The sequence below is a fragment of the Gobio gobio genome (assembly GCF_949357685.1).
Source record: "Gobio gobio genome assembly, chromosome: 5".
In the NCBI taxonomy this organism is placed as follows: Eukaryota; Metazoa; Chordata; class Actinopteri; order Cypriniformes; family Gobionidae; genus Gobio; species Gobio gobio.
Window position 1 is genome coordinate 17,686,046 of NC_137101.1, and position 9,868 is coordinate 17,695,913.

Consider the following 9,868-nt stretch of genomic DNA (forward strand, 5'->3'; position numbering starts at 1 on the left):
AGCATGCACCAGTATCCATGCAAACCCACTGAACTGCGCCAAGCAAATCCATTTACTTGCACGATCAATTTGGGCAGCACAGGCCTGCACTGTGTAGGGGATTTAATGTAACACAGTCAGTTATGTCTAAAGTCAATGTAACAGATGCGACCAAAAATATATGCATTAGGCTTGGAGTATAAATGCTGCCATTGTTTCAACTGATACCCAGGTATACTGTGCTCTCACTGTTGCTCTTTCTCCCTGTCAGATATAAATATTTAAAAGAAAGTGTTTTGTTGTACATTAAAAGGGTTTTCTAACCGCAAAGCTCTTGAAAAATAAATATGTGCTGGTATAGTAGTTCTCATACGCCATATTCTCTTGAGAAGTTTTGCAATACGTCTAAAAAATCTTCTTAAACAAACTGCCTTAAAAGACTGAAATTGCTTTTTTTCTAGAACTTAATGTTTAGCAAAATTGTATGGATTGTACTCAAAGCATTCTGAATGTTTTTATGTGTAAAATGAATCAGTGCAGAGACAATGCTGGACCATTGAAACCAGTTTAATCAGGAAAATCAAACAAAAGTTATCTCATATTTTCCCTTTTAACAATCCTAATGGTTCTCAGGGTTAGTGACATTAATTTATGTCATTTTTCTGCAAAGATTGATAAATGAAAACATGAAAAATAATCGTCACATTTGTGCGTTGAAAAAGAATATTCACATTATTTTATACCCTACAGGAAAATAAATCTTAAGATCAATAGAAGGTTCACTGGTAGTACCATTGTCAACTGCTAAATTTAAACTGTATTTATATATTAGTTATCAGTATGTCACGGTACAATAAATGACAGTGAATAAAGTTGAAGTGCTCGATCTATGAAATTAATATTTCACACTAAGTACTGATTGAATATTGAAATATTGATTGTACAAAGATGTAAAGAAATATTACAAAAGTAGAAGTAAACTTACTTTAAAAAAAGTATACATAGTACATGTCAATTACTACAACAGAGGCGATAAACAATTGTGATTTCTAAAGTTTTTCTAATGTCAAACTTCTGTTGGTGCTGTTACTGAGAGTTACCATGCATTCAATAAAATCCAATAAACCACCGCTATGTACTAAGTTTACTACCAGAAAATTTGGCTCCATAATCAGACCACAACTCTTCTGTCCAAAAACACCCCAGAATTGTGTGGTGAGGTAAAACTTTTTCAAAAAAAGGTTTTTGTGTAATGCTACAATGACATTAAAATTGCATTACTTTCAAATGAGGAAAATTCTATTTTGGAGCTTTCTTCATGATACATTACTTTTAACAGATAATGGTGTTTCCCGCAAAGCAGGCCTGCTAGTTTCCCATATGTATGGATTTAAGGAAGGCACAGTGGTTTTACAATACAGCCATGAGAAACATATGAACCAGTCTTATGGATCTCAACCCTGCTGAAAAGACCAGAACAGGAGACCCCCAGAATGTCATATTTTGAAAACTGGTGTCGCCACCTAGCTTTTTAAATAGCTTAACTAGGTGTGCTTTCTTGGCCAAAAGCTCCACCAGAAAGATCTAGTTAAACTGGTTTATCAGCTTAGTTTCACTGGCCCACTAGCTAGACCAGCACCAGTTCAGTACAAACCAGCAAAAGTCAATCTTAACCAGCATGGAAATTCATTCCAGTCTTGGCTGATCTTTTCAGCAGTGTATAGTTTTCTATGTTTATTTTCCAAAAAGATTGTCCTGTATCGGACCCTTTTCAAGTGTTTTAGTTTACATACATTTTCATTTCTGGTAGATGAAATGGACAGGAGTATCTAGATGGTGTGGCACCTTCATATGACAATAGCCCTGAGGAGACGGAAACACATCATCAGCTCTCGTGGGATGGGGGGTTTGATCTCATTACCATCAAGGCGAAGGTAACGGAGACGTGGACCGTTTTCATCAAGGTAATCATCAAGTGCACCAGGTGGACAGATGTCAGAGCTATTCACACCTATGAAAATGACAAATAAAGTCACAAATAAGGGTGCATACAAACTCTAAGGCAGTTTAGTTCCAAAGGCATAACAAAGTCTTTAGAGCTTTACAGATAACCAAGCAAGTATAGACTACAGTATGTCATGGTCGAAATTAAGTCATGTTTCAGATACAATCCTTGTGCAAAAGTAGAGGCTATATTTCAATATGGAAAACAGTGACAGAACTTCAGTTATGGACTTACTCTTGATCTTATTGTGATCCAGATGCAGGTGCTCCAGGCCAGAAGAGATAACGGGCACTTCTGTGAGCTGGTTGTAAGAAAGCTGTAGATCCAGGATGCTGGAAAGGTTAAACACATTTTTGGGGATTCCTCCATTAGCCAGCTTATTGCGGTTGAGCCTGAGAGACACCACTTTCGGAAGACCCTTGAAGTACTCAGTCGGAATCTTCTCAATGTTGTTGCCATCCAAAAAGATCTGAGTGGTTGTGGGTGGTAGGCCGAGGGGCATGCTATTTAGCTGATTCTTTGCTAAATTGATCTGGATCAAGTTGTTGAGGCCTTTCAGACTGACCTCAGTCACTGCATCATCCTGTAGCTTGTTGCCTTGCAGATCCAGCAAGGTGAGATGGTCCATTCCAGAGAAGACACCGGCTGGGATCTTTGAGATTCTGTTTCGGGACAGGCGTAACTGCTCTAATTTGGCAGGCAGAGGAGATGGAATGGAAGCCAGCAAGTTGTCTTCCATGTAGAGGTGTACAAGGTTAGACATAGCCTTAAGAGCGTCAACCTCCAAGCCTTCGCTTGTGATTTTGTTGCGGTTGAGGTTGATCCACCTAAGCTGTGTGGCATTGCGCAGAGCATCGGTTGAGAGGACATCAATGAGATTGTTCTGGAGGTACAGGTACCAAGTATAGGGAGGGATGACAGGAATGCGTTTCAGGCCCTTGTTGTCACAGTAAACAGCATTAGGGAAGTTTGGAGGGCAGTGGCACTCTTTAGGACATGTCTGGAGCTGAGAGATCATGTGCTCATAGGGCATTTCATCAGAGCGGACTTGGTTGGCCAAAAGTACGGCCACAAATGCAACCATGAGCCACTCCATGGTTAAGTGTAATCTAGAAAAACATAGAGACAGAAAAGAAATAGCAAAATTAGCTGTTAACAATATTAAAACTATATAACATTTACAGATCAAATTAGAGACCTAATTGTCACTAAAGTTCACAGGACTTCGCCCCCTTGTCAAATGGCTTGGAACAATGTTCCTGTCCCCCGCTATACATCCACCCTTCATTACCCCAGGTTCTCTCTAAGTGTATAAACTCATTGACAAAAAATTAGGAACATCCTCTAGTTAAGATTACCATTCCCTGTGTCTTCATCTTCTAAGTAGCAATCCTCTTAAACTCAGAATATGCTGCCAGGTCAACCTTAATTGACTTAAGCCTGGCGTAGTGCTACTCATCTCCATTCAGAAGACAGTTCACAGACTCTGGCAAACAAACTTCGGGTATGTGCATGTCTGACTACTTCTAGAAACCACAAGGTATAACAATCACATCAATTTAACAACACCTGGCCCTCACTTCGCAATAAGGACAACTAAACATTAGGCATCCATTGACCAAGGTGGTTCAATTTGTTGTATTTCCATTTGGTTTTAAATTGACCCAGCTCTTTTCACACCTTTAAAACAGACCTTTAAATATGTATCAGTCAAATGCACGTCTGAGCTTTGTCTAATGTGTATGTGCCCTGATCCACCCAATCAATCAATTATAATGTTTTTTCCCTCAGAAGTTTCTTTGCTGACATCCATATTTTTCTCTTGGCTTAAATTGATCCTGTAAGGATAAAAGAAACAGCAAACAGAGAGAGAGAGAAAGCTCAAGAAATAATATGTTAACACATATTCATAGCTGAGCTTTCCCTCTCATCTGGAATTGGTTTAAATTTTTGGTCCTGAGCAAACTCCAATGTCTGGAGATCATTTTCAATGGGCAGCACTCTCACACTAAACCAGAGGGGATCAAATGGAAGCCCTGGATATCTAGTGATCAGGTCAGGTGGAACCAGCTTCACCTGTAAAAATCTCTAAAAAGAAAGAAAATACTTTTAAATCATGACCTCCAAACTGGCTTTGCAGAGAAACAGCTGATCTGTGTAGTGCCCTAAATTAAGCAGTACACGTCTGCGTTAAACCAAGACAAAATAAAGACAAAGCCATGAAGATTAAAGCAGATGTAGAAATGACTCATAGCTCATAGTATGCATTTCTGTAGGACAGAGGTTTTCTACTATAGTGTAGAAGAAACTGACAATATCCTCCCCAAAATATTTGCACAGAATGATTGCACAAATGCTAGAGACCTACCTGTGTCTTCTTGGGACTCTTTGACTGTATCTCTTGCTGTGGGTACAGATGTCTCAACTCTGAACTATTTTGCCATCTCCTGCCCCTATTTGTAGTGTCAATGGTATCTCATGATCCCTTCATAGACAGACACACTGGACACAACCTTAGCCAATCATAGCCTCTCGAGATCAAGAGTCATAATCCTTTGGGGATGGACAGTGCTTAAACTGGCATGTTGGTCAAAGGAAGACATGGGCCTTGGCCCAGTTATAATTAGGCTAATACAGGCCTAAATATTACGTTGGAGCCTTCATCCTTTTCTTCATTGCCCCTCGCAACACCACCTGCCTCCGGTCTTTTGAGTAAACAAATGTCTCGATCAGACTGCAGGATCTATCTATCTATCTATCTATCTATCTATCTATCTATCTATCTATCTATCTATCTATCTATCTATCTATCTATCTATCTATCTATCTATCTATCTATCTATCTATCTATCTATCTATCTATCTATCTATCTATCTATCTATCTATCTATCTATCTATCTATCTATCTATCTATCTATCTATCTACACTCTAAAAAAAAGGCTCGTAATCATAGGGGAACCTTTTTTAGTGCTATATAGCACCAATTTTGGTGCTTCAGTGGTTCTTCAGCGGTTCTTCAGAGGTGCTATATAGCACCTTAGTCAAAGAACCGCTGAAGAACCTCTGAAGAACCGCTGAAGAACCTCTGAAGAACCGCTGAAGAACCACTGAAGCACCAAAATTGGTGCTATGTAGCACTAAAAAAGGTTCCCCTATGATTACGAGCCAAGAACCATTTTTTGGTGCCATATAGAACCTTTTTTTTTTTAGAGTCTATCTATCTATCTATCTATCTATCTATCTATCTATCTATCTATCTATCTATCTATCTATCTATCTATCTATCTATCTATCTATCTATCTATCTATCTATCTATCTATCTATCTATCTATCTATCTATCTATCTATGCTTTTTTGGCATCCCCATTTCCTTCATAAGGACTCCCAGTTTGATTGGTAAATGACAAATGGCCCACTTTATTGCCTACAATTGCAAAATCAGTAATGAAAAAAGTCTGTTATTTAATGTGCATGTTCACCAAACCTCATGTGCTGAAATTTTTGTCCCCACGGGAGCTCTAGTCTGGATTTAGAGGCTGATTTGAAGTTGGCACAGGTAGCCACATATGGTCTCATTGTTTGACTGCCAAGTGCAGATTACTTGTTCTCAATTCCACTGACGACAACAACACCTTTCTGTGTCATCGTAATCCTCTGTAATTGGCTCCTCTAGTTGAGACCATTAGTAATATAGTCTATTATCCAGCATCTCGTGTCAAGGATGGTGCAGCTCTATGTTAGAACCAGGGGTCTAAAGGGCAAAGAGTACAAACACCAACCTAATCCAATTACAGAATTTAAAACCTATTATTCACTGGAACGTAAAGAGCTCTAAACACAGAAGACGTCTAAGGGCCAGATTTACTAAACAGGGCAAATTAGCGTTAGAGCGCAAATCCAAAAAAGTGCCAATGGGAGTGTAAAGTTCTGTGTGTGATCTACTGACGATGCGCAAATGAAAGAACACAGACACAGCCGGATAATTTCCGTAATGACCAATGCAATCTACCAAGAGCTCCGCAAACTAGCGTCAGGTTTAAGACATGCTTTTTTTGGCATTCCCAGACAGGCATTTTAGGCTACTATCACTTTAAGATGCATTGCTTAGATCTAATATACTGAGACACAGAGTTTTCAAACAGCTGTTTTACATTCGCTTAAAGGTGAACTATGTAAGATTTTTGCAGTAAACTATCCAAAAACCACTAGGCCAGTGTTATATATTTTGTTCAGTTGAGTACTTAGAATATCCCAAATGTTTCCAACTATTTGTAAATCGTGAGAAATTGCTATTTTAACCAAGGAACCGGGACGTGTGAGCTATGCGTTTGAGGGAGTCGCCTGTTGATTGCGTCATATCTGCGTTACCCTCGGTTTCCGGTTTTATTTTGCAGAAACGCTGTACTCTCACTGCAGTGTGAACAAGTGTCATAGCAGCCACCGAGCGAACGTCATAACTTCCTTTTCAACACATTCAGATGTGTCTAATACGATAAACAGAGTTGCGCTACCTCATACTCATGACTGGAAAAGAGGAAGTGGCGCCGGCGACCGTGTCATAATAAAAGTCCCGCCGGTGACTATGCCATAATAACAGTCCCGCTCTTCAATCGCTCCTGCGGCCTTGCTCAGCTCTACAACACTCGCCCCTGCTCTGCTTCAGACTACAGTAATGTTAATAATCGCATCCATGAACATGATTTCTGTCCGAGTCCTATCCAGACTCTTTTCCACCGGCTGTCAGGTGAATACCACATGTCCCAAGATTCTGCGCTCAAACGTGGTGTCATCAAACTACGCCTTTGTTTTGAACAGGTGACCTCTAGTGGACGGAAAACTTACATAGTGTAGCTCTAGGCCATAGCCGACTGTATTTACGTGAGATACTCCACATAATGGTACTTTGACAACTGTGTCTGTATTTGACCATTCAGGCCCAAAGAGAAGTGATTTCGAGATTGTGCGTTGTCTGAGAGAGCACTTCTGGTGCGTGTCATTCAGCGCGATACTACATTGAGTTGTTTTTTTCACAACTTACTGCGCATTATAACTTGATAAACTCTTTTTGGAGATCCTCGTTAAATGTACACACGCGTTTTGTTGACATCTTCGCGTCTTATTTGATCTCCCCCGCACTCTCTAATATCCTCCCTTTACTAACTGCAAGTTAATCGATAACGAATTGTGATTGGATGGTAATTTTCATAATATACTATGACAAGATTGGCTACCTTTGATAAGGCTATTTGCGCGTGAATGAAGACTGCTACTCAATTTTATATGAACACCTAGCAAAGACAATTTAGTTAGTTAGAAATACGGGACAAAATTATTTGTTTTTTTTTCATAATAAGTCAGGACACTAAAAATAGAACTGAAATACAGTTTCGGGAAATACGGGACGTCTGGTCACCCTAATAATGGAGCAATTGACTAGCGCAAACCTTAGTAAATGATCTTGCATTATTTATTTAAATACTCTCCTCCCATAAATTTTGCTTCTGAAATGGAAACTCCTATAAATGCATATGCAATAAGGTCAGCCGCAAAAATAACCCTGTCCACGCCCTTTCAGCGCAAATTTTTTACTGTGTGTCTTTAATAAATCTTGACAGTATTTTTTAACGCCAAAAGAGGGTTTGCGCTGGCGCAAGCTGTTAGTAATCTGTCCCTAAGAGTGTTAGGCTGCAAAATACAGGACAGAGGTCATTCTCGGGGCAGCGATTTGTATCTAGCCGCAGGATGTTTAAGTCTCTGTATGTTGGATATCTATTTATTTCAATACAAGCAGACAAACTTTGCAATATCAATATACATCTAATATCAATAGGGATATTTTTAAAACTTGCTACTCTATCAGTCTCTGAATCCAAGATCACATTACAAGATAATTCCTTGTCACCCTTTCATGTTTGCGACTAGTCTGCGACAAAAGCCCCAGATCATAGCTGGTGCCAACTCTTAGTGTCTGCACCTGTGAGACTAGACACAGCTTACAAATTTCAGACTGGATTTTCTAGTCAACCAGTCTTCAGGTAGGTGCACTGTCTCGACTCGTGCGAGAGAAGCAATGAGCAACAGCCAATGAAGTCATGTTAGTTTCCACCCCTATTTTTGAGCCTTTTTCAAAACTGAGATGTGAAAGACGATGCTTTAAAGACCCCTTAAATGTGCACAGGGAAACTGTCTGTCTTGTTCTGTCTTGAGTAGGGATAGTAATCACATCCATTGCTTATCAAAACAGTCTAAACTCCTTTGTGCTTATGCTATTTGTAAATGGTGCTAATGCTAATATTTGAGAATATCTTCATGACTTCTCACTTGATACTTTTTGAAATCTGAGACTGTTCAACAATATTTGAACACCTTTGTGTTTAATTATTATCCTTAGTAAAATAATTGACTAGAATATTATACTGGAACAATGGTCAAATCCATCATAGATGGTAAAAATAAATGATGTCTGAGAAATGATAAAATGGTCAAGACAACTGTGGGATATTTATGCTTCACGTAAAAAGAAACACATGCTCTCAAATAGATTTAATTTCCTGTTTGGGGCATTGTGTCTCAAAATTCTGCACTGGTACTTCTTTGATATAAATTATATTTAAAAAAGCTAACTCAAGCTTTATATATATATATATAAAAAAAAGAAAGATCTAGAGCTAATTAAAGTTGAAATAATTAATTGCACATTGTAACACCCTCTCTGCTGCTTGCTAAAGCCAAATCTGAGACTTTACTTAAAAAAACATACTGTGCTGTGCTGGTACACAAGGTACTATCATGGTCATACAATAGTATTTTGATGTATACCATATTTCAAAAATACCAAGGTACTATCATGGTTACTTTTTGACCCTTTTTTTTATTAGTATTGCACACACCATTTCAATCCAAACTCACCGAATACCACTACATGAGAAATACATATAAAAACTCAAGTTCATGAGCCTGTAGATGATGGCTAATAAAATTTAAAAAAAAAAAGTAAAAAAAATTCAGTTAAAATTAAAGGTTACTTTATTTTATTTTGACATTATGTTGACTATAAGTAACATTGCACCTACATGTCAACTGACTGTCAGAGTATTAGTTCAGACTGTTAAGGGTAGGGTTCGGGTTAGTAGAATAAGTTGACATGTAGTTGCAAAGTTACTTATAGTCAGTAGAAGGGCGGACCATAACATTAAGAGTTATCAGATATTAAGGAGACAGTCTACTAATACTCTAATGAGAGTGAGTTGACATGTAGGTGAATCTTTATAGTCATCAGAATGTCTAAAGGTGACCATCAAAATAAAAAGTGTTACCCAATTAAAATACGAAATTTATCATGCAGCACATATGCAGAGAAACATAAAAATAAGGAAAATATAACAAAATGGAGTTTAAAATACCTCAATACTCCATAACAAACAAACCATGAATCCCCTACACCCACCACCCACTTCCTTATTGCATCAACACCACATATAAGAACAAAAAAAAAGAAAACATTACCTGCTCATCTCAGTCATAGAGCTGATTTTGGTTTGCGCAGGTGGAGGCAAACAAAATATCTCTTTCTGGTTTTGGGGATGTAGTCAATCTCTTGGTCCGCCTGCTTTTCCTCCTCAAAGTTTGAGTCCGGTCTGCAGTTTCTCCCACTTTCTTTCTGGCCCGGACATGCATCAGAAAACCTTATTAGATTACTATTGTTAGCAGTGTAACTTCCCCAAGGCCAAACCTTTGACATCAGCTGGTGAGGTTGAATATGGGTGTGTGTGAATGTTTGAAAAATACACGTGGAACTGTCTTTCTGCAAGCATGCATTGGGTACTTATTGCTAGCACAGCATTTTTTTTCTCTTTTCTTACTCTCTACTCTTTGTGCAGT

At 38.5% G+C, this 9,868-nt stretch overlaps 1 protein-coding gene across 2 annotated transcripts; it reads right to left on the reverse strand.

The window, feature by feature from the left end:
- Nucleotides 1-484: 484 nt before the first annotated feature.
- kera (keratocan) lies at nt 485-9,868 on the reverse strand. Of its 2 annotated transcripts, none has more exons than XM_079817940.1 (3): nt 4,353-4,479; nt 2,219-3,093; nt 485-1,990 (listed from the first exon to the last, which is right to left on the reverse strand). In XM_079817940.1, exons 2-3 carry the CDS (start codon nt 3,078-3,080, stop codon nt 1,827-1,829), a joined length of 1,026 nt encoding a protein of 341 aa, XP_079674066.1. In that variant the 5' UTR covers nt 3,081-3,093; nt 4,353-4,479; the 3' UTR covers nt 485-1,826. The 2 variants fall into 2 exon arrangements, with proteins under 2 accessions (XP_079674066.1, XP_079674065.1); XM_079817939.1 differs by lacking the exon at nt 4,353-4,479 and adding an exon at nt 9,494-9,868 and having other exon boundaries at nt 530-1,990.

Coding starts and splice junctions, on each gene's coding strand:
- kera (XM_079817939.1), bottom strand. Junction 1,991..2,218: donor GGATCACAATAAGATCAAGA/GTAAGTCCATAA, acceptor TCATTTTCATAG/GTGTGAATAGCTCTGACATC.